This window comes from Thunnus albacares, chromosome 21, assembly GCF_914725855.1.
Source record: "Thunnus albacares chromosome 21, fThuAlb1.1, whole genome shotgun sequence".
Classification (NCBI taxonomy): Eukaryota; Metazoa; Chordata; class Actinopteri; order Scombriformes; family Scombridae; genus Thunnus; species Thunnus albacares.
In genome coordinates this window covers 16,962,545-16,987,872 of record NC_058126.1, presented here as the reverse complement: position 1 = coordinate 16,987,872, position 25,328 = coordinate 16,962,545, and the positions used below count along the sequence as shown (strand labels likewise).

The following is a 25,328-nucleotide window of genomic DNA, read 5'->3' as shown; positions in this document are numbered from 1 at the left end:
GTCAATATATCCATCAGTCCCTTATGTTATACATCCTTTCTAGTCTTTCCATTTATGCTTCCAACAAATAACTTTTCATCCAACCAGATACACATGTAGAGGGTATACACATTTTTTCATTCATTAGTCAAACATACAATTATTTTGCCTCTATTTGATAGTGATTGTAGAGACAGTGTGACAGAGAGGAGAGACAACATGCAGCAAACCAGGATCAGCATCTTAAACCCCTAAACAATCTGGCTGGGCAAAACCATTTATTTTTAAATAAAGCTAGCATTTGACTGGTGACCAGTGAGGATTTCACACCAGTGAAAACAAATGGTGCCCAAGCAAATAGTTAATAAATGTATGAAAACTGAGATTTTATGTCAGTTTAATTCACTGTTTGCTCTGATTTTCTTGTTTGGTTGCCGTTGAACTTTTGGTCAATGTTGTCCATCAAAATCCCATCGCATGCAAAAGGAGCTACAGGAGTGTGCCATGTCTTTTGTTGCAGAACCAACCACAATGTTGTTAGCTCAATCAGTTAGCTTAAATTAGCCAGCAGTGGTACAGCAATGTGGTGATTCAGTTGCTAGCTGTCTGCACGCAATGTTAACTCAGACACACACACATACACACACACACACACACAGTAGATAGAGGTTTGATTTAATGGCACACTGCTTTAGCTGTATGGTAATGATCTGGTTTATGTGTGTGCGCGTGCACGGTGGTGGCCTTTGTAGTAGTGTGTCAGTGCAGGAATGGTGATGGCTGGGTCTCTCTGGGCACAGAAATGTCTCATTAAGAATTAACGTACACATCTACGGTCACGCCAGGCAAACACCTCACATACACACGCACACAGCCATTTCTCCCAACTCCCACTGCTTTAATTAGCACATACACACTTGCTCTCCGAGGTACAAATACACACACACACACACACACACACACACACAATCACCTATTGTCCGCAGAGAGATGAATCTGAGGTCTCTCTCTGTGGCAGACAGTGGCTGGCTCGCTCGGTGAACACTGCTCATTAACAAGATAGAGACAGAAGGACAACGCTGTGTAGCTTGGCCTTTGTCTGTGATCAAAACGCATTCCCCCAACTCTATGCTCCACACAAAACCACATATTATTCAGCTTTTACCTTCAGCAAATACAATCCAGCAATGTAGAGCCTATTGTAATGACTTAAGAAGAATAAAGATGCATTATTATAACAAAGGGGGCATTGTTTACCTGGATATAGCAGTGGCCTGAATAGACTGGGTGAGGAGTCAGCTTGAGAAATTACTGTCATGAACAAAAGGCCTTTTTATTAACATGAAGCCCTTGTCGAGGTTTTTCTGTATTATGAAAACATCGCCTTGAGTGGTGATGATTCTTTTTGTTGCTTGATAACAGCAGATCTGCTCCAGTTGTAGTATTGAAGTAGTAGATTTTGAAAATGAACAGGTTAGAATTCAGCCTGTTAGAACAGTATGGACAGACACAAAGAGGTATAAAATGATTAGAAAAAGAAAACATGCGGAGGAGTAGACACTTATCACCAAAGTATATAGCTACAGTATCAAAACCATTTAAGACCCTACTGCATAATTGTATTTATTTATGCACTTTGTTAACTTGTTATTATGTCATATAAAGTGGGTATCCAGTCATTCATCTATCCGCTTTTGGCATCCTGTAAAATTACAGAATTATTCATCTGGTAAATAGAGTAGCAATGAAATATTAGCATGGTAACAGCAAATATCAGCTTAAAAAATCATGGTTCCATTCCCTTATTATTTTTACTGCTGATTAAGAAATTGGCATCTTCGTGATCTCTGTCACAGCATTCCTACTTGTAAGGCGACTTGTCAGGTAACAAGAAAACTGGCAACATGTTACCTGAACCCTTCAGTTAACTGGGTGTTTTTACATAACTGTCGTTGGGATGTGATGGATATTATATTAAAAGGTTGCTTTGGCCAGATAGAGAAAAATTGTCAGAGAAGGAAAGAAACAGAGGATAGGAGGATGAGTAGGGAACCAGGGAAGTGTCACAAGGATGAGATTGAAGCATCTGAAGGCAGCTGGATTCAATCAAACTGTGTCAAGAGAGGATGAGGAGACGGGAAAGAAGGGGGTGATTAAAAAGAAGTAAAAAAAAAAGTCCTTAAACATTGCGCATGACTGTATGTGTCAAATTTATCATCACTATTTGACAGCAGACATTTTTTGCATGATTCTCAGTTCAGTAGATATCCTGTTTCTTACAAAATACAGTAGAGTCTAGAAAGTAAATCATGCAACACTTAATAAGCTGCTGTATATATGATGCTAAAAGTATACCACTGCATATACTGTAGACAATGTAGCGTATACAGTGCAGTATACAGCATGTGGGTAATTAGAAATAAATACTTGATGTACATTGCAACAGACATGCTGAATTCAAAAGAGAACGGATCATTTGTGACATGATTTTTTAAACTTAAGAGCAGCTGTGCAGAAAATAAATAGAGAAGTGTAGATAAATAAACTGTGTTCATAATCTGTATTATATAAAAACGTACGTGGTAGATTCTTAATGGCTGGTTAATTGTTTTAGAAAAAAAAGTGTCCTTAGCACCTACCTGTGACATCATGTTTAAAATATTCAAATGATATGGCTGATAGTGTCATCTTACATCTTAAATAAGACGTGTTGTAAGGTTGGCTGTAATGTGAAATAAATGTGATACTGTGTGACAACAAATGAAATAACCGCATAAACAAAAACACAATATCCATATTTCCACACTTCCACTAAAACAGAAATATGATATTACCACCCCTCTGTGCTGCTGATGTGCATCTGCCTAAAGATGATGAAATCATTATCGTGTGCATGTGTGTGCGCGCATGTATATGTGTGTGTGTGTGTGTGTGTACTTCTATCCAATCTGGATCCCTGGACGCACACGTGCACAGGCCTCTCTCCTCCAATTCACCTCTATTACTAGCTATAATCCCATTTCACACTCTATCGATCCCCAAAACTGTTGTTCACCGGAACCAGCAGCAAACACTGGCATTTCTCCCCATCATTTCTACACCATTGTTCTTTATTACACAAAGAAGCCCCCCTTTGTCTCAGAGCAAACTCAGCCCCGCTGAAATATGAATTATAAATGTATGGCTAATAAAAGAGAAGGGGGAAAGGAGAGAGAGAAGGGGAGAGAGATAGAGATAGAGAGAAGTGGTTGGTAGAAACATCAGAGAAAATGACTCCTTTACAAGAGTCTATTGATCAGTTTCTATCAAAGGGGGATGTCAGACATGAGATTACCTGGCAGTTTGAGCATTAGGTGCCGTGTGTTATAGCCCCGGGCCCTTGTACCGCTGCCAGAGGATTGTAAATAAAGCGGAGAGGAGAGAGCAGAGGGGAGTGTGTTGGGGTGTATGCGTGTGTGAGTTTTAGATTCTATGTGTGTGTGTGTGTGTGTGTTAGTCTTTGTGAGTGTTCACTGTTGTGTGCATATTTTTTTTTTCTTGTGGTGTATTTGTGTGCATAACGTTGTGCGGCTGTGTGCCTACACCTTTTGGCTTATACCCAAAAGCAGTGTTGCAAGCCCATGAAACTTCAGAAAGAGAGAGAAAGAGTCTTGGGAGGCTTTGGGACGTCTCTTGGGAGCACCTTAGCCCGCTACGAATCCCGCAACAAAGCCAAAGGAAGCCCCTATGAAGCCTTATGAAGCTTTTATGAGGGCCAGGCAGGGCCCAGCCTAGCCCCAACTTCTGATTCTGGGTTAGCCGGGTTTTCATCCTTCTCATGTTAAAGGTTAGCTGTGAGAGCAGGGTAATCTGACTGCAGATCTGTGATTACAGGCTGATGCTGTATGATGGGCTTTGAAGCTCATATGAAGGCGTTGAGAGGGAGAGATTGACAGAAAGTTAGATTATGGACTAATGTCATACCTTAAGTTGTGAAGCCAGTATAAAAGGGTCAAGAAAGTGAGAGAGTAAGGGACCCAAGATCTTAGATTGTGGACTAATGTCATAACTTAACTCATGAAGCCACTAAAAACAGGTTGTAAAAGACCCCAGACCTTAGAATATGGACTACCGTTCTACCTTAAGCTGCTATGAAGTGTTGAGAAATCCAGAATCTTCTGCGGATCCTCATTTAATGTGGAAAATTGTTGCAGTATTTGGTCATCAATCCCTTCTAAGCTAAACATACCCCCCATCTTATCTATTTTTCTAAAGTAAACATCTGGTCTGTGCATGTGTAAGTGCTGCTGTTTGCTCTCTGCTTTTGTGTGTCTATCATTTTTTTTTATACCTCCAGAAATTTTAAGTTTTAGAGCAAGCTGTCTGCTTTTCCACTTAATTTTTTTGTGTGTGTGTTTCAGTTGTGCGTGTCTGTTCCTCTGACTATGTGTGTTTGGGCGCAAATAGAAGTGTTTGCGTAATCGGTCAGTCTATGCAGCTAATTGCTCTCTCAGTGGTGGGAGGTGTCACTGAGGTCACCTCAAACTAATGCCTTGAATGTGAATTTGATCCCCACCTCAAGTTTTCACATCTCTGCTTTATTGATTATTGAGATTCATAGCAAACTTTCACCTTGAGGTTCAGTAAAATAGCCAATGTAGGATGCATACATACACACACACACACACACACATTCACACACAAATAAAAGTGTTTGTGCATCGTTAAATATTTAGCAATTTCAGTTACAGCTTCAATTTTCCTAGGGCTTCAGTTTAAACAGTTTGGATGCTGCAAAACCATAAATTAATCATAGTTTTATTAAATGTAGATTTTCTTTTCTGTATTTCTTCCTTTCTGGTATTGGTTTTAGCTTCCCCACCATTCAATCTGTCCCGCCACTACTATAACAACGTGGTGCGTGGCCCTAAAAGCATTACAGCAATGCCCTAAACATTTCTCTACTTCTATTTCACACACTCAAATACACATGCACGCTCACAAAGTCAAGGTCCGTCCTGTAAATATTCAACAGAGCCACACACACACACACACACACACACACATACACACACACTCAGGAGCGCCCACACCTCTACATATTCAGTGCACACACCTTCTCAATATTCACTAGCCTTGGCCACCGATGGCTGACAGTTTATGTTATATTCAATGAATACTGAATTTAGTGAAAAGGTTTTAAGAGCTATGAAGAAACATTGACTCACAAAACAGCATACATAACAAAAAAAGGGGGGAAGGAAGCAAATCCTAAATTTTAAATTCAAACTGAAAAGGGTCTGCAAAGCAAACCTAACCAAGGAACCTGACTAGTGGTTTATTATGCACCCGCTCAATGTGCTAAACTAGTAAGTGTAGGACAATGGGGTTTTATTGCATGTAGACGGAGGAGAAGGCTGAAAAGTGAATGTGATTGAAGGGCTGCAGTCAGGAATATGAGCTCGAATGGCCTGCTCAAGGTAAAGAGTGCCATCTATTGACAAAGTTGGGGAGCGCTTCTTTTTTTTTTTTTCTCTCAACAAAAGGACTGTTGCCCCGTCTAAGTGTAAGCAGTGCAATACGTTCACTCCCTCTTTCTCTGCCCCTGAAAGGCATTCAGTGCCTCCTCTGTGGAGTTCTTGATTTCGCTTTGAAGGTGACTCACAGTTCATATTTTCCCACTCATGCTGAACTTGACGAGAATCAATAATCACCTCTGTGTATACATGTTGTGTAAATTATTCTATTAACTTCAGTCTGATGGATGATGTGAGGTATTATGTAAATGTTTTAGATAGATTTCCTTTAAATACAGTTAAAAAACAAAATCAACTCGGACACAAGAGCTGACACTATTTTATTAATATCTCAACTGGAAATTTTCTTTTCTTTCTTGCCTTCTGGCCATTTGAATTAGGCCTACTCTCTAATGAATCTTAACCAAGAATGTCTGAAGTGAACTGTTGCTCTTTATCTCACACTTTTCTTTTTCTGTCTCTCCTCTCTCTCTCCTGCTCAGTGGAGGAGTTGGCAGCCTGTGCAGAGGAGGCGAGGCGGATGGCGGGGTGCCTGAATGAGGGAAAGCTAGCAGAGGAGAAAATAAGGTAAGAAGGGAGAGAGGGAAAGAGGCTTCCTCTCTTATCCCATTTCCCATCGTCCCCTGTGTAAGCTCAGTAATCAAAAACATTTAGATTTTTTACGTGCAGTGTACAGTAGGCTGTTTAACTGAACATGTGTTGAACAGAGCAGCCTTAAGCTTGAAATACTTACATTGTTCAAGAGGGTGTACAAAGCAAAATGCGTAACTTTTTACTCTGTCAAACATTAAATGATCATTTTTGGAAGATTTGAATATCAGATGATGTCAATAACGACCAGTAATTTCTATGTAGTTTATTACTGAACAGAAATATCCGAATGTGTATCGATGGGACACGGTAGGTTAGCAGATGTTAGGTCGTGGAGTTCAGAGTTCAGAGGTGAGACCCCTGGTTGACCCCTGTGTGTCACCAGAGCTGCGGTGATGACATCAGCAAGCATGTATCACCCAGTAAGAGTGTGTGTTTGTGTGTCTGTTTGTGCATGCATAGTTGTGGTTGTGGCTTTGGCTTCGACATGACCTCACTGCAATGGTCTCCGTCTCAGGGAGTTTCTCGGTTAAGTTGAGCCATGGAACATTTTCATCGTCAACCGACAATTTAAAACTCGGCATGGAGACTTTATAGGTTACATTCTGAATTATTACATTTTATTACATTTAAACCAATTTTAGGTACTGAATGGTAAAACAATCGCTGTGTCTGCATATTATATCCATTTGCAGAATCATGCTGTTTACTGTTAACCCAGTATTATCTAATAACTGCAAAGACATGAAAGGTTTTTAAGCAACAACACCATACTAATGGCTTCCATCTGTGCTGTGGGAAATCCCCTCCTTTCTCCACAGGATGCCTCCTCTCTTTCTTTCCTTTCTCTCTCCTACTCTGTTCATCCTATCATGTGTTCTCTCCATGGACCAATCTATCAGGCATTTTCTTTCTTTTTTGTTTTGGCTGTTCTGCTTCTGCTTCAGCTTTTACTACCAACAAGTTATTCGATTAGTATCTACAAGTTCACTGCTGAAACATTTAGTTGATGTGTTGAGGCACACAAAATAAGTCAGCTGTAATTTTTTTGGGATAAAATATTTAGAATTAATGGATTTGTTCTTTCTTTTTAAACTGCCTACACAACTTGTAATACTTTTTCTCATGTTTTTTTTTTTTGGTGAATATCTTGAGTTTTTGAGTAAAACAAAAGATGTAGCATCATGGAGGTGGGTGTACTAGTGGCCTCAGCGTTTAAGATGCTGAACAATAAAATTGCAACGTCCCCCATTCCAAGTCCAGCTGGGGATCTTTGTTGCATGTCATCTTTCACACTGCTCATTTCCTTTCAAGCTTCTACTGTTCACTATCTAATACAGGCAAAAGATGCCCCAAAAATACTAAAAAATAAAAATTGAGCATCATTTTTAAAAGTAAAAATATTAATACTTGGTAGTTTTCTTCATTTGCTCTGATAGTAAATTTGAATACCTTACAAAATACCATACAAAACAAGCATTTTGAAGGTGTGACTTTGTGCTCTGGGAAATTTTGATGGATATTTATTTTTCACAATTTTTGACACTTTTTAGATGAAACAATTGAGGATATAATCGGCAGATTAATCAGTAATGAACATAATCAATAGTTGCAGCACTAAAAAAATGTAGGATCCAATATCTTGTACTACAGTAGGTCTGTTTTTACATTTAATAAACTGAACAGGTAACTAAAAAATAAGCAAATTATATATATATATATTATATATAAATATTGGACTGTGCATTTATTTTCTGGGATTTTTTTTTGTATTCGTCAATTTAACAGAAATGCCTATAAAAACTAATGTTCAAATACTGACTTTGTGGTCTTTTTCTGAGTAGTTATTAGTTTTAACTGTAAAATCTATAATATAATAACTTCAGCTCACTGTTCCAAAACTTTTGTCTGTACAAGGCCCAAATATTTTTCTATTCATAAACTTGTAATTTCTCATTTTTATATTTGCTTTTAAGGGTTTGGGTCAAGAGTGGGGGTTGTTTGTTTTGGTCTGTGTATGTGTGTGTGTGTATGCGTGTGTGTGTGTGTGTGTGTGTGTGTGTGTGTGTGATGGGGGTTGGTGGGGGTGTTGAGGCTCACTGAGCGGCCGAAGCGAGGCTGTGGAGGGAGGTTTGTGGAAATGGTAATCATTTGTCGTATTGATCCCGCTGTAGCCAGGGCAGCCGGCACACACAAACTCCCTCACACACATGTACACGCACACTCGCAGACACTAACTGACTCACATACACACAGACGCACAGTTGCGTGGCAGGAATAGACCCCTTCGTATTGATCCCCTTCACATTCCCTTAGCTCGGCTGCCACACACACTCACACATACAGTACTTCCACACACACACACACACACCCACACACATACTCACACTTTCTGAGCCCGATGTTAACCGATCTGGATTTGCTAAAAACTTGATACTGGAATACTGGAATTAAATATTTTAAATCTTTAAGGTAATAATGAATATAAAATAGACTGATTTAAAAAAATGCATCTAAATATCAGGATGACTGAAATCGAATTACTGATTTTCAATAAATGTTAACTTTATTTATAGTGATAATAATGCCATTGGTTTGTTTGTGTGCAGGTCAATGGTTGTGAGGCTGGAGACGGAGATGGCAGAGCTCAGGAAGAACCTCCAGCAGGCTGTCGATCAGAAACTCAAGGCTGAGAGAGAGAAACAGGATGCACAGGACCAGGTAAATAAATACACACCGGGCCTGAGTGACATAGCCTCGGCAAATACTTCAGAGTGTTTGTTTAAACCGGCTTGGAGCGCAGCACGGGTGGGGTGTTTGCCATCTGAACCATTCAGATACTGTCAGGGATATTGTTATACTCACAGAAAACTGTATCAGTTTCGCCTCCTCATAACATTTAAATGTAATTGTCAGCCTATTGATTTTTGTAGCTGACCATACTCATTTTATTCTCAAGTTGGTTTAAATATGTGCCATTGCTTTGCGAACCGGGTCTGTACTGCATATACGAACATAAATACTCATACATATATGTTAAGGTGATGTTGGTGAACTAAACCCTTGCTGATCCTCTCCTCTCCTCTCCTCTCCTCTCCTCTCCTCTCCTCTCCTCTCCTCTCCTCTCCTCTCCTCTCCCATGCCAAGGTCTCCCTCAAGGTCTACCACACCTCTCCTTCCTTCCTCTTCTCTCTCCCTGCACCTCCTCTACCTTTTTGATGATTAGTGGCATATATCCGGTGCTAGAGCCCGGATTATCTTGTCCAAGAGAGGGAGGGGTGTATGCGGGACCTAAACCTGGCAAGGTGATTTGGAGCGTTAATTCCTGGGTGTAATATTCCCTGATATTCCCTAATGTTCTGGCTGGGAGTGGGGGGGAAATCTCAGGGGAGAGCGGTTGTCAGAGCTGAGCTGCCGCTGTACAAAGGCAGAATGGATAATTAAGGGTAAAGCCAGGACGGGAAGTGATGTTCATTTAGATTCGACAAACTTTGAATTCTGTCTTAAGATTCTGTGCACTGTGCTGTTCTCTTGGATCTTGATTTTGCATTGCTTTGCTTTGCCTTGTCTTAAACTTTCTAATTTTCTGTCCTCCTGCTTGCCTCTGTTTCTGTCTTTCTGTCTCTATTTCCCTGCTCTCCTTTTTTCCTCTTCCTCTCTTTCTCAGTATTTCTTTTATATGTGTTTCCCAGTCTTCCTATCTCTCTCTCTCTCTCACCTTACTCTTTTTCCTCATTCTGTCCTCGTGAATAATGCAGCCTATGTAGCGTGGTTCTTCTTTTTTCTCTCAGCATTAGTGCACCAGGGTTTGACAATAGTCATTGCCCAGGGCCAGTAAGACACTGACTTGGGTCAGTTGATTGGTCAGTCAGTGGCCAAGCAAAAGGAATTCTCCATCTTTTTCTCGACTGTTGAAAAACCTTTAATCTTTGCCTTCGCTGTGCGACTGGCCCTCTTTTCTTTTGCTGTACATTTTCTGATCAAACATATTGCACGACATGTCAGAGCCAGTCAGGGGTCTGTCAAGTCAAAGTCTTGCATGGAGAGAACGTGGTAATGGCTATAGTGTATGAATTATCAAGCATAAAGCATAGAACTGTTGCTTTTAATGGAAGCAACCGTTTCCTTGGGCTGAATTGTTGATTTGATTGCAATCAATGTCACAATATTAATGACAATGTTTTTCTGATATTGATATATATTGCAATATGGCAAAATCTAATATTAAAATAATCAACTTGATGTTATTTTCATTGAACTGTGTTCCACTGTTATGAATTACATCAGGCAAAAGTCTTCAGGCATGTAACACAATAACATTAAGAACTAATTTAGTTTTTAATTACGTCTTGCTTTCAGTAATTAATTTGGGTTACAGATTTTTTAAAAAGATAACATGATACGATTGTATCATCACAATACAATCAAACTATAATATTGAAAAATTGCCCAGACTTGCCTTAAAAATAGCCTGTTTTCACTATTTGCAGGCAATCTCCAGATCACGTTTCCCATTTCCACTCTTTATGCTAAGCTAAGCTAACCGGCTTCTGGCTATAGCTTCATATTTAACAGACAAATATTAGAGTAGTATAAATCTTCACATAACTCTCGGCAAGAAAGTTAATAAGCGTATTTCCAAAAAAAGTCAGACTACTCCTTTAAGGCAGTTATACCACAAACGGATGCTTTAACAACAGCAGCAGCATCTAGTCACTGATGATGGTACAACCTACATTAATTTAGCAACTCACCACTGTCATTTTGTTTTGCTTATTACGATTTAAGAGAAGCTTCAGTTAATTTTTGAGTTCTGAAAACTGGATGAACACTGTTTTCAGAATGAGGTCCATTTGATAGTTGGTCTTTTTAAAGTTGGTATAATCTTAAATCAATCAATCTCATACATCTTGTACTTTTGGGTCTGTATTTGTTTGTTGTTTTTGAAATCTGTGCATGTACTTCTCTGCGTGTGTCTGTGTATCTGTGTATTCGCTGGCTGGCTCCTGCACTCGTACACAATCCTTTGCATCTCCCCTTTGAATTCTTGCGGTCTTCCATCATCTCAACAACAGATGAACTTTTCAATGAATTTGACTCCAAACAGTGTTTAAAAACCAGTGTGATGGCCGCTCTGACTATGACTCCTTCATTAGGTCCCAATCTCTGTTATTGACCAGCAGAAGATGAATTATCCGCTGGTGAAAAAAATCAAAGGGTTTGAAATGGTAAATGGTACACTACAGTGGCCTATAGAGGAAATCTATATTACAAATTGCCTCGGTGCACAGTAGCTAAACCTCAGATAGCTCTGTCTTTCTGTATGTGTACATCTTTGTATGCACAGCGTGTATGAGTGTGTGTGTGTGTGTGTGTGTGTGTGTTTGAGGTACATGTGTGACACGTATAGTTATGTTTGTGTTTTTTTGGGTCTGTTTAGTCTCTTCTTCTTCTCTATCTTTTAATACGAAGAAAAGGATGCGCATGTTAGTCATGCTAGTCAATTTTGTGCCTGCGTGTGTCCCGTTCAGCACACACGCAGACACACACATCACTCAGTCCTGTCCCTCTGCATGAGTCCAGTTCAAATACAAGTCATCGTAAACATGAGGCATGTTTTTGTGACTACTGCTTCAAACACACACCATAACCGATCAGATCTTCTCTCTCCCTCACTCTCTCTCTCTCTCTCTGTCTGCCACACACACACACACACACACACGCACACACAATCATAGTCATTAATGTGTTTACCTCAACTTCTTTTAGCATGGAGTAAAAGATTTCAAACAGCTTTAATGAGTATTTGCAGAGAAGTTTTCAGAAAGCAAAAGTTTATGAGCATGTTTTCATACTCATAAACTCTTCTTAGTTCCCCAAAAACTTTACAACTATTGATGTCATCCTATAGAAATACAATTAGACAGTAGCTTTTAATCACTCTGTGTCAGTAGGGTGCCAGCCTAGCGATTAGAGAGACAAGCCTGGTATCCTTGAGCCCTGAATAACAAAAAACTCCAATAGACTGTTTTATTCTGTATAGTAGTTAGACATGGAGGTGGGCAAAGTATAAATGTTTCCTCAATTTTCTTGACCACTCCAGCTGTGATAGACAGTGGTTAAGCTGCCTAATGTAATTATTTTTGGGTAGGATACACGTATTTACATCTTTACTTGTAGGGTTAGTTTCTGCGTTTGTTTTTAGTTGCGTGTGCACACACAGAAACACAGCTGTGTGGGTGCCCTCCGCAAACATGAGCGTGATGTGTTTTCATTTCGGTGATGCGAGGGAAAGTTGGTCTCTGGAACGGTCTTATCTGTTCATTGATCTCACTCATTATACCTGATAGAAGCCCCAAGCCTGGCCTAATTAGCTTAGAATGACCCACACTAGATCACCGTTTTTACACTTACACACACACACACACACAGGTTTGATGATGGAGAAATGAGAGCAGACAAATGAAGCTCATTTGTTTAGTTGATGAATAAAGAGAAGTGGTCCAATTGTCTGACTGTTTAACCGTGGAATGGTATTTGTTCAATGTGTGTGCACGTGTATGTGCATACATGTGTGTCCCATCACCGTCCCACACAGCTCATTAAGTTACAGTCCCGTAATTCATTTGAGAGATGGGATGGACAGTCGAGCAGGCAAACTGATCTCTGTCTTTCTCCTGTCGTGCTTTCTATATAACTTTCTGTCTCCCTCTTAGCTGTCACGCACAATTTTCCTTAACCAAAGGACACACTTCTTTGTTTTCTGTGTGTGGATGTAGATGCAAGTGTTTTCTGTCACTATGTATATTTTTAGTGTGTGGAAACATATGTCAGAGCAAGAGGTGCGCTTCAATCAATTAGTCAGATCTACTTCAGGAAGTCAGGACAAGACTTTGAAAGAATCCAGCGTGCAAAGGCTCATGGGAGGGGCTTTGTATTTGTCTGTGTTTAAAATTAAAGTAGCAAAAGATGGAAGAGGAAGAGGGGGAAAAAAAAGAATGAAACTCACCACACAGATAGTTAAAGGCGGTTTCTCTCTCATTCTCAGGTCATGCTTAGTTTTGTTTTACGGATAAAGGGATGAATTACCAAAACCTTTTGTTCTCCAAATGCTCATAAATTTCTATTTACCTTGTTAGTTTTGGAAAGATGCTGATGAATAGATAAGAAACTCATATCAGGCAAAGTTCTAACTCTTCACATTTATACATTTATACTGTGTGTTGAGTGTGACTGTGTGACTGCGGTGAAAGTTTACAACACTTGAGGAAACGAGTCACACCTGACATTCTTTGAGGAGTGTCTAATTTATAAAAGTAAGTGAGAATGCTATCACCGTATTATAATTATTCAAGGTTAACCTTTAATCATCTCACTTTGGCTGCAGGTTTTACTCTACTAAAAATCATCTTAACCAATTCCAAAAGAACTGTGTAATATCTCCCGATTGAAAATTCTTCCTTTTGAAAGAGAATAATCTTTCCTGCCCAAAGCAATAACTTTCTCCAACACCTCTACAACACTTCACCTCTGTCTAACAGAGAACTCTCAGAACTCTCAGCTGGATAGTTTCTTTTTACTCCTTCAATAACTTTGCATGTGATGAATTTGCACATCTTTATACTCCTACGCTACCTCATTTTTAAAATTTCGACAACTAAGCACACTTGTCTAATGTATATAATATGTTACCCTATGTTTATATTTTATATTCTATTATATTTATAGTGCATACTTTTTTTTCTTATATTCTTGTAATGAGCTATTTTATTTTATCTATTTGCTATGCTTATTTTTCTATAGATACTGTATATGTCTCTCTTCTAGTGCTGATATGTATATTTACTGTGTATTTACTGTTCCCCTGCAATACCTGCTGCTCTATCTATCTATCTATCTATCTATCTATCTATCTATCTATCTATCTATCTATCTATCTATCTATCTATCTATCTAAAACCTAAAAGTGATATGATTAATAGCTTCGAAAAATTCTAAAAGCGTGGGTTCATTTTTTTCATTTTAGCTTTTTTTCACAGCAACATCCATTTTTCCTTGTGTGGCTCACATCTCTAATGAATGCTTCTATTCAAGAGAACATGGAACATAATACATAAGTGAATAGAGCGATGCTCAGTGTTGACCCAACATTGCTGATATGTGGTCTGCTTTACTGTTCTGTACAGGAACAGATAAGACATAATATTTAAGCGAGGTGAGAGCCTCAACACATCTTTACAGAAACTGTGTCCTATAAATCAACATACATGACTGAGAAAAGAAATAATTATAGTTAAATACCTGCCACCACCACATGATGTTTTTCCTTTGCATTTTACTGAAGTGCTAAAAAAAAAAAAAGAAATCAAGTAGAGAAAGCAATGAACACAGCGTTGACAGCATTTCCCAAACTCCTGCTGTATAAGCTGATCACTAAACAATACAGCAACAATGGAAATCTAAAATTGTAAAATGTTCTTTTGTGTAGCTGCTGTCTGCTGTGCTCTGTTGCAAACCAGTCACCTAAACATCAGTTAGTCTGCCAAATGGGAATCCTTCACATCCAGGACATATTTATGGGGTTTTACTGTGGGAGAGAGGTTTATACATTAACAATTGTAGCAGTCTTAGAAGCAGCATTACACGGGTTGCATGTTTTGCCAATTCTGGTGCACTTCTTTAACCACAAGATTTAAGTAAAAAAGAATGAAGAGCTAATGGACTAACACAATGAAATCCAGTCACTTCTAAGAGTGGGATTTGTATTGAATTTGCTAATACGATACCTACGGTTTGATACAATACCAAAACCAAATTTATTTATTTTTGACTTTTTTTCCATTTACAAAGCTTTTTTTAAAAATTAAATTAATAGTTATATAACAATTTTATGATAACTATGCAACTTAAAATGTTCTCTGAAAACAAGCAGCAATACAAAAACGTCGCTCAATTAATATACAGTATACAGCAAATACAGTGTCAAAGAAAGTAAAAAAGTACAAATCTTATCAAGTATTCAACGGTAGCTTTTGGTGCCTGATGGTTTTTCATACTCTGGGCTATGAACAAATTTCTGATGGGTTGTTACAAAATGGTTTTGAAGTCTTCTGTATATACAGTATTAAAATGATACCTATTAGATGAGGGAACTTCATGTACCTGGGAAGTGGTGGAGAATCTTGTTCCAAGGCTGTAGTTAATGTAGTTGTGCTCATGCAGGCTAGATGCAAGATAGGGGACTTCAATAATGGCAGCCGCTGATAAACAACTCGGCAGCATGCGTAGGAGAGTGTGTGATGAAAGGACTCAGGGAAAAGGAGTCGGGCCATGCAGCAGCAGACGAAGGTAATTAAAGAAGCCATCATCAGCATCATTAATATGCTAGATCTGCTGTGGCCCACTGACTAGTCTAATGGAGAACATGTCATCATCGTCACCATTAGGGAGAGTGGGACACACATAAACACACACACTCACGGTCTTAATGTTGGGTCACGCCATGATTATCACCATTAAGTCTAGAGTGAGAAGACCTGCTTAGGAAACCTCATTCTCTAGTGCCATCGTACATGCACACATACAGTACACACACACACACACACACACACACACACACACACACACACACGCTTGTAGATCTTTAATTCAGACCCTGTGAGTGATAAGTATGCATATTTAAGTGATGTCAGGCCTGTTGGGTCTTTTAATTAGACAGAATGAATGAATGTTTTATAAAAACGTGTTTAACAATAAATGTGTTCATTAATTTGATGAGAGGATGTGCTCTGATGAGCTGAGTGGAACAGAGTAATGGCTCATATTCAGCTCTGGCAGTTTGATGATGATGGTGGCAACAACCAGGCAATCTGTTTCTGATTTTGTCCTCATTTTCATCTTCCTCTCTTTACCCAGTGAAGTTTACTTTGAATTATGTTTATCCCGTGACCTTGAGCAGGTTGGTCTGTTTTAGTGAAAATGCACTTCTGTCCTGTGCAGCTAATGTGCAATGTGATACTAGTCCACAGCTCCATGGAGAACAGAAAAGATGGAAAATCCATTAACTGCTAAAGTCCCCACAATCATTTTTTTTCTGTCTGCAGGTAGGCTTTGAGGATTGTCATGAAAAGTTCATTCAGATGTATAAGTTCAGAAAGATTGTGTGAGTCCACAAAGTCCATCTTCCATCTTTTGTCAATGAAAAATGTGGAGTGTGGACTAGACAACTCTGCCTTCTTTGATAGAATAAACTATCAAAATGATAAATACTGTTCCAGCAGCTGTAAAGATTCCAAATCCTTCACCAGCACCGCATAGTCAACTCGTATTTTCTAGCATATAACAGAAAGGACCAGTGGTATCACTAAACTTGGTTGTAAGTGTGTCCCAAATGCATTTTGTTGCCCCTTTTAGCCCCCATCATCTGCTAAAATATTTGTGCAACAAAACCAATCTAAATGTTAAGCAGGTTTGCTACTTTACTCCTCCCCCTGCTTCGAATCGCACCTCCTTGTCCTTTTCCCTTTTTCTCTAAATGTCCCTCCCTCTCTGTCTCTCTCTCACACACACACACACTCTCCCCCCTCTTTTTCACACACCCTTTCACTACCTCCCTAGACTCTGGTGGAAACAGAGTGATGGTGTGTAATTTAGTCCTAATCACAACATCAGACTTGCGCTGCGATTTACATCCCTCCACCAGCAGAGCCAGTCAGACAGTCAGGAGGGAGATGTTAATGTGAGACCACAGGTAATTACTGTCATTACAACACGCCACAGATCCTGCCAGTGTGTGTGTGTCTGTGTGTGTGTGTGTGTACAGATGTATTGTGAGTATGGGTGTGTTTGAGCTTTTGAATTGTACAGTTTTATGGTTTTGTGTATATAATTAATAATGGTGTATTATTGTTTGGTTTTGGCCAATAAGTTCACAGCAGAAGTTGCTTCACGTGACGGTGTGTCGATGCATGAGACAAAACAGGAATGAAATCCTAAACAACAGGGGATTCACAATATTTATTTCACCATTGATAAATGTAATTACGATTGATGCCCTGACTCAGTTTATTCCTCAAAATTCAATGATTTGCTTGATCTAATTTCATTCTTCCCACACTTTTTCTTCATTGCTTTATTTGTTGAAACGCAGTGCTTCTTTAATCCAAATGTAATTAAAAGCGTAATTCTTCATCATGTTATGCAATTTGAATTATTGATTATGTGCCACTTTCATCTTCACAACTTCCTTTCACATCTAAGACTGCCTATTCATTTGTGTTGATGAAGAGTAATTCTCCTCTTGAAATGCACTCACACTATTTCACTTTACTGTGACAACTGAGAGTTTCCCCGAGTCGCATGCTACATCTCACAGACTTTGTAAATATTGGACAAAGTCGGACCTCACGGTTTTTGTTTTGTCCAAATCTGTCTTTACTGAGAGTCACCTCCTCACTGCGCCTTATACTCCTGCATGTCAGCATGCTGATTTGCACCGGAAGTTCTGTTTCTTTTGTATTTCTCTCTGCAATGTGTCCATTTATCTGATATCAGGTATTAGAAAACAGGTACAGTATTTGCTCATTTAGCAGTATTTGCTCATTTAGTGTGCACGCCTTAAACATTTGCAGCCAATGTTAGTATTACACTGTACATTATGCTTCAAAAAACATAGGCAAAACCCCTTGTGTCCCACACCTAGATCATGTGACACAAATGATGTTCAACTTTTGCACCGTTCAACTTTTGAACTGGCTGTCCTCTCTGTAGCCCAGGGCTGATGTGGTACAAGTTTAGACTGACTCATCTTAGGTTAAGTTGTAAATAACTTAAAAGCTTACATCTCTCCAGCCTGGCATTTAGCTACGGGCCTCTTTTTTTACCTCAGGCAACTAAAAGCTGTCATATAGGGGGATGCAGAGGGAGCGCTCCTGTAGCCCATTGCGGCTAACATATTGACACGCCGTATTTCGGATGTTCTGTTTAATCACAAACAATCACCAGATCAACAGACACTTTATAAATACTACAAACATTTCATAATTCTCTGTGTTGTCCTGTTCACTGAAGGCATTTGATGATAAAATGAAGGATAAGGGTCTTGTCATACACTCTTTTTCTCTAAAAAAAAAAGTCATCAGTAACAACAATACTCCAGTTTACATCTGTTTTTTTCATTCAGCCCTGCATCGGCAAAGTCTGCTGTCTCTTTATCTCTGTCTTATATTTAACTCTTCTAGATGCATATCAACAGAGAAATATTTTGTATACATGGTATTCAAAATACACATGCAGACATACACACACATGCACAGAATTCATCTCACAAAGCGGTTGATTTTCTGACATTTCAGGTTAATCATATGACATTTTTGGATACTTAAATCATGGCCCACATATTGGAAACTTTTTTTTTTTTTCATGTTTGCCCAAGTCTTTGTGGGTAGATGGTATGGTATATCAAGGTGTTTCCATGTCGATAAGGGTAATGTGTCAGGGTCCCCAGAGTTTAGGCCTGGAAAGGTCCTGACTGATAAGCAGAATGAAAAAGTCAGCAGTTTGTCCAGTGCCATCCCGTCCCTGTTTTTCACCCCACACCAGTCTTCTCCTCTCTGCAATCTTGTCTTCAGTCTTCACCCCCCACCCCCGCCATCCACCATCTTTCCTCCTTTGCACCTGCTTAATACCTCACCCTGCTATTTATACCTGCATCTGCAAATGCCATCTGCTTCATCCCCCATTATTCCCCATTTAACTAATTTTTCTCTTGTATTGCTATTATGCTCTATTTTTGACATTTATTTTTGCCCTTTATTTCCTTCCCATCTATTAGAGCCTCACTTATCCCCCTTTTTTACCTTCCTTTATTTCACACCTTTGGCTTCCTCCACCCCACATTTATATATATATAGTGTGTGTGTGTGTGTGTGTAGAGAGAGAGAGAGAGAGGAAGACCTAAATCCCTTCTAAATGAAGAAAGCCAGTGTTAGATGTTAATATTTTCCTATATATGTATTTTTATACTGCAAACCTTAAGAGTACATATTAAATATGAATAGGGTGAGAGTTGGTCTTGCAGATTCTGTGCTCCACAAAAACACTCAGAATAGACAAATGGTTTTTAAATTTAGGAAAATAATTAAATAGAGGGGAAACCTGAAAAAGCTATGCGCTGCATTTTACATTGTTGGCATATTGCTGGCTCTATGTTGCAGGTGGACACACTCAGGTCTGAGCTCGAGGTGATGTGGTCAGACAATGCAAACCTTCGCCATGAGAGCCAGCTGGTCATGGCTAATGTCAACTGTTGGATCACTGAACGAAAGTATGAACATACTCACCACGTGATGTGTTATAAAAAGCAAGTTGCAATATTGCGTATGTTTGCATCGGTTCTATTATGCATTTTTTCATCTTTTTTTTGTGCATTTTGACGTCAAAAACAACTACTGTTAATGAATTTTAGTGTTCATTAATTAATGCTGCAAAATACTGTATAGTAACTGGCAGGAGTATACAGTATATCTTCTTAAAAATGTTACCTAGTGAAGTTTTTCTCTTTCAGGGCTTCCAATGAGAGCCTCACTGCCCAGATGAAGGCCCAAAACAAGATGCTGCTCATCATCACTGAAGAGAAAGAGTGAGATTTTTTATATACACTCTTAATTGGTTAATTTTTGTTTGTATAATTGGACATCTGTGTGTACATGTATGTCTCAACCCTGTGCAGTATATTTGTTTACTACAGATGACTAAAGATGTGGAAAAAAAAAACATCTCAGCTAACCATTACACCTGCAATAGGTCACCTTTCTTAGCAGAAGTTTGTATGTGTGTGTGTACCAAGTGTTCCTCATGTTGTGGGGACATAAATCTGTTTAAACAGTCATGTTGTGGGGACTCGACTCCCCTATGAGGATAAAAGGAAAGTCCCCTTAACATAAATCATTGATTTTAGGGTCAAGACTTGGTTTAAAATTAAGATTAATTTATGGTTATGTTAAGGTTAGGGTAAGGGTTAGGGTTAGGCAAGTAGTGGTTATGGTTAGAGTTAGGATAAGACTCTAGGAAATGAATGTAAGTCAATGTAATGTCCTCTGAAATGATGGAAACATGACTGTGTGTGTGTGTGTGTGTGTGTGTGTGTGTGTTTATGTACAGCATGTGTGTCTGTGCATGTGTTGGTGTGATTCAAGTGGACTCTTTAACATACTTGCACCTGACAGTCTTTTCTGCATGTGTGCATCATCATGACTCACACAGGCACACACACAATACACACAGACATGGGCGTGCCATATTCCTCTTTCTAGAGATCAAAGTGGTCTAGCCGTCTTCTGTCATCCCACCCCCCTGTGGTGCCATACCTCCCTGAGGCCCGCCCAGCAGCACCACAACTGTCTGTGTGTCTGCTTTTTCCTTTCTCTTGAAACTTTCGTTGTGTGTGTGTGTGTGCGTGTGTGTGCGTGTGTGTGTGTGTGTGTGTGTGTGGGGGGGGGGGGGGGGGGGGGGTCTTTCATAGGCTATTTTCGGGGATACATTTCAGACTAAAGACCAGTTAATTGGGAATGGCTTGTCCAATTGGAGACAAAAGCTGTGTCCCCCAATTGAGAAAAAGCTGATTTTAGTGTGTGTGTGTGTATATGTGTGTGTGTGTTTTTGCTATGGTAACCTGTGGCAATAGTAACAGACTTTATACACCTGGAACACAAAGGTTACATGCAGTTATATCTCATTGAACATTTCCTCCTCTTGTGCACAGCACCTTCCCTGAATATGCATGCAATGTGATATTTCTGTGTCTGCTCCGATATTGTAAAACAACTTCATGCTTCAGATCTGCAATTTAATAGTACACTAAACATGTAAATAACAACTTCTTTTTAGTAGTTCTGGAGTCTGAAAATTGGTGGCATAATAAATAAGTAAAACAAATAGCCACAAAGGTAGGTGATAAATAGCACCAGAAATATAGCATTTCATTATAATGGACCATGATATGTGTACATGTGTTTGTGTGTCTGAACTGCTGATAATGCCTGAATTGCTAGTTAAAGGCTCTTCTCAACACTGAGAGACATAAGCACCATTGCCGTTGTGTGGCGGAATATTTTGTCTGCCATGTTAACAAGAGTCTCTTGATGATAATAGTGTCTTGTCTTTCTCTGTGTGTCTGCCTCACTATGTATATTTCCCTGTTTAACTCTGTCTCTGCATCTCCCTCGCTTTGTCAGACATCTTCAGGAGGCTAATGACACACTTAAAGTGGAGGTAAAGAGACTGAAAGAAGTGGCGGATGAGAAGGAGAGAGAGATGGGACGCTTCAAGGTGAACAAGTGCAGAGGGGAAAAGCAATGAAGTACAAATAGGGAGAGACAAAAAGAGAGTCGATCACAAACAGGTTTGTTTTTCATTTTATAATTGTTTGCAGGCCCAGATCCGAGACCAGGGCACATGGCAAGACGAGAGAATGTGAGTCATCTGTGTGTGTATGTGTGTGTGTGTGTGTGTGTGAGCGTGTGTGACTGTACATATAAGTACATACATTTGTGTGCATCCACCAGCTGATCAGAGTTTAGCATTCACATCCAACAAAAGCGTTACCCACCATGTTTCGCTCTTTCACACACAATCTAGCCCAAACAAAGCTGATGATGATAATAACAGCAGGAGTGCCAAGTTGTGAATGAAACACCCCCTGGGCCTAGCCACCTGTGTGTGCCTGTTTGTGTGTGTGCGCGTGTGTGCGTGTTATGTCTCTTCTTCAATCTGAATGCGTTATTCATGCTGTGCCTTTAACAATGATTACACTCCAATCAAGGGCCCATCCTCTCCTGCTTGCCACCCCCATGGCTGTCAAATAGCATTCATCAATAGAGAGGAGATATATTTATTATGTTCATTAAGGCAATGAAAATGAATGTGGCACAGATGGGATTGGGTGTAGGATGGAGGTGAGAAAGGAGGGTGTGTGTGTGTGTGTGTGCGTGAGAGAGAGAGAGAGAGAGAGAGGGTGTTTGTGGGGGCACCTGCCTGCAGCAGTACTTCCCATACCCCCAATGTGACCCCCTAAGGTCTCCCTCATTAACAACCCCCCCCCCTCCACACCTCACCCCCGTTTTACACGCATACGCACACTCGTGTTGCGCCCCTCCCCTAACGAACCACCAGGCTCTGTTTCCAAAACGGATCAGATTTGTTTTGACTGGGGTAGGTTTTCCAATGCTATTCAAAGCTGTCAGTCATTTTAATGATATCATTAAGGGGCCGCGACAGAAAGATGAATCGCTTTTCTTTGTCTTTCCCTCATATGCGAATGAGCGAGAGAGAGGGACGGAGTGAGAGAGGCAGTTCATATAGATGTATGCATAAGAGGGGTTTTGATTGAGCCGAATATAATAACATGGAATGAGATAAAAACAGTGAATGAAAGCCTCTTCCATAGTGTCTCCTCATCCATTCTCTCTTCTTCTTTTTCTTTATTAGGAGGAGTCTTAATTTATTTCATTTCATTATTGTACCCCCCCACCCCCCAACACACACACACACACATATACACACACACACACCCAAAATGCCATATGTATGAAAATCATACATCTATAAGGCAACAGATATGTCATGATATTTGCATGGCAGCCATATACATTCAGTGTGTAAATCTCATTACTGGTGGCAAAGGGGATATCTTCACAGTGTCACTATCACTGACAGCAATCAACACGGTGTGAAGGTTTTGTCATTAGATATGCCTTTATTAAAGAAATTTATTATGATTACATGGCCTACTGTTCCATAGCAGCTGGAGCTTCATGGCTTCACATTGCGGATGGCATTTTGTACTAATAAAACCCACAGAAAGCTGAGGAGAAATTTAGATTGATAAAAGAACGAGGTGATCTTGGAAACAGCGGTTAGGTAAAGACTCTCACCACAAGCTTCCTTTGATAGTAATACTAAGAGGACAGTTGTGATGCATTTGTTATAAAAAAAATACAAGAACATTTGTCGGGATTGGCTTGTATATCACAGAGCAAAATAATGTGATATTTTGCTTGAGAACAATACTTTGTAGCTTTAATATCTAAAAATACATGGCAATAAATGCACAATGAAGGCACTATCTGGTGATCAACAACCCCATCAAAACCTCTCAGATCATGTTCATGTTGCTCAATGTGCCTGTAAAATCCTTCTCTAAGGTGCTATGTGTAGCATGGTGTGTTTTCACTCCTTGTCTTCCCTCCAGAAGTGTTTAATATGAATAGCAAGAAGAAGGATTAACTCAGACAAACAGCCCTTACAATGAAAAAATGGATCCTGTTTTGTATCACGGAGCAATGTTTGTGCTGTAAAGCAATATACAAGGATTGCTCCGAAATCCAAATGGCAATTATACTGCAGTCTCAAACTAATTAAATGATTTGCTATCAAAATATTTCTCGTTTCACCTCAAAGTATCTCAAATAATATCTCAAAATGCTAAAATACCAGTGCAAATTGAAATTCAAGCAGTGGTGGAAGCAGAGATTGATGATTTTCGCTGCCGGCACCACTGACTCAGTGACTGTGTGACACAAGCCATCTGGGGGAAGTGCTCATAAAGCATCAGGCATCATCAGTCGCACCACTAACGATGTGCTTCCAATTAAGAGCACCCAGTGATCACAGCAGAGGATTTGTACAAACACAGAGAACTGAAGAGACAGAGAAACAGAAAGAGGAGATAAGAAAGAGACCGTGTAAGGGGAGAGTCAAGTCTTGCATAAAATTTACAGCAATATGAGAGCAGTAAATAAGAAAGATGAGAGCGAGATTGGAGGAAGAGAGGAACCATGTAGTTTATTGCCTGGTTTAGAGAGCATGGCAGCTTGGCTTTGACACTAATGACTGTAATTATACACACACTGATTGGGTTAAGCCACTAATTACACACATCCATGTTTGCGTGTAAACACAGGAACACATGTTTACACAGGCGTCATGCCAAGTGCTCAGCGCATCGCTGCATGCCTTCTCACATTGGGCGCATAAATCTCACACAGTTGTCTCAGTGGTGGTGATGTTTCATGATCTGCTGAAGACCACATTACCATCTACGAAAGCGTTTAAATCATGCGAGGGATCTTTATGTAGTTGGCTCGTGCTTTTAAGTTTATGCGTCTTGTTTTTTTCTTCGCTGTAGCAGTAGAAACTCGTGGAACACATATTTTAAAAGGCATTTACAATTTAAATGATCAAAGGAAATTCCAGAATTTCTACTTATTAATGTTCTTTGTATCATCATTATGGTGTGAAATTAAAAGATCTGGAAGGGTCAGTTGCAATTATGTTCAGTTTATGAATGTCATTTTCAGGAAATTAGGTTTCTTTAAAAAAAAAAAAAAAAAATGCTTACATTGGCCGGGCTAAATGAGTTAGTTGTGTAATGGGCAGTGATTCAGATTATGGTCTGTCAGATGGTGTATGTATGGATTTTTTTTAAATGAATAATGTGGTCCATTTTCTATTTGTACATACAGTCAAAAGTTTGGTCATACCTTCACATTCCCTTCAATGAGAAAGTGTGTCCAAACTTGAATCTGATACTGCATGTGGAAAAAGATAAGAAATATAAATATCTTTGTATTTGTCAGATAGTGCTTTATGAAAATAACTGTGTGTTAAGTGACACATTTGACAACTCAGACAAATCACTGGATCATATTCATTCCTTGAAAGACTTTTTTACTGAATATGAACTATGAGGGCTGCACATCAGTGCTTCACTACTGGTTTTGTTCTTCTTCTTTGGTTGTTTAGAAGAAAAAAGTTTTTTTAAAGTGCTGTCACTCAAAGTTGCATCTTTTTCCATATCAGTATCTCAAAAATTTAAATGCATCAGTATGATTGATCTGCTCCCAAATCAAAAGAGAAATAACTGTGTAGAGCTGGTTGGGATAGTTGACTGGATAGCGTTTGTAGGAAGTAGTGTTACTGCCACTGTTGCTTATTTTCTTGTTGTCTCTTGGTTGAGGTTTACCATCAGTGGTTACAAATACATGGAAGCTGAATAGTTTCACTAAAATGATTCTCATAAACTTTTCAGACAAAAATGTCAGTTCATATATTAGCATTTCCTTCAAGTGTCTCCTCGGATCTTAAATGTTTTAAGTTGTGGCTAATAGGGCCAAAAGTGTGTGTGTGTGTGTGTGCGTGTGTGCATGCGTGCGCGCACATCTCAGCTCACACACATCTACAGGA

The 25,328-nt window shown here is 39.4% G+C and overlaps 1 protein-coding gene across 4 annotated transcripts in view; it reads left to right on the top strand.

Annotated features, from left to right (window-relative positions):
* Window positions 1-25,328, top strand: part of LOC122972884 (trichohyalin-like) — a 97,697-nt gene that overhangs the window by 66,843 nt on the left and 5,526 nt on the right. For 3 of the 4 annotated variants that reach the window (XM_044340279.1, XM_044340280.1, XM_044340278.1), the window contains 6 exons: window positions 5,978-6,062; window positions 8,696-8,807; window positions 19,301-19,410; window positions 19,651-19,725; window positions 21,320-21,413; window positions 21,517-21,557. In XM_044340279.1, the coding sequence (XP_044196214.1) occupies window positions 5,978-6,062; window positions 8,696-8,807; window positions 19,301-19,410; window positions 19,651-19,725; window positions 21,320-21,413; window positions 21,517-21,557 (517 nt within the window). Of the gene's footprint in view, window positions 1-5,977; window positions 6,063-8,695; window positions 8,808-9,233; window positions 9,420-19,300; window positions 19,411-19,650; window positions 19,726-21,319; window positions 21,414-21,516; window positions 21,558-25,328 lie in introns of those variants that run through there. The other variant, XM_044340281.1, reaches the window with a different exon arrangement.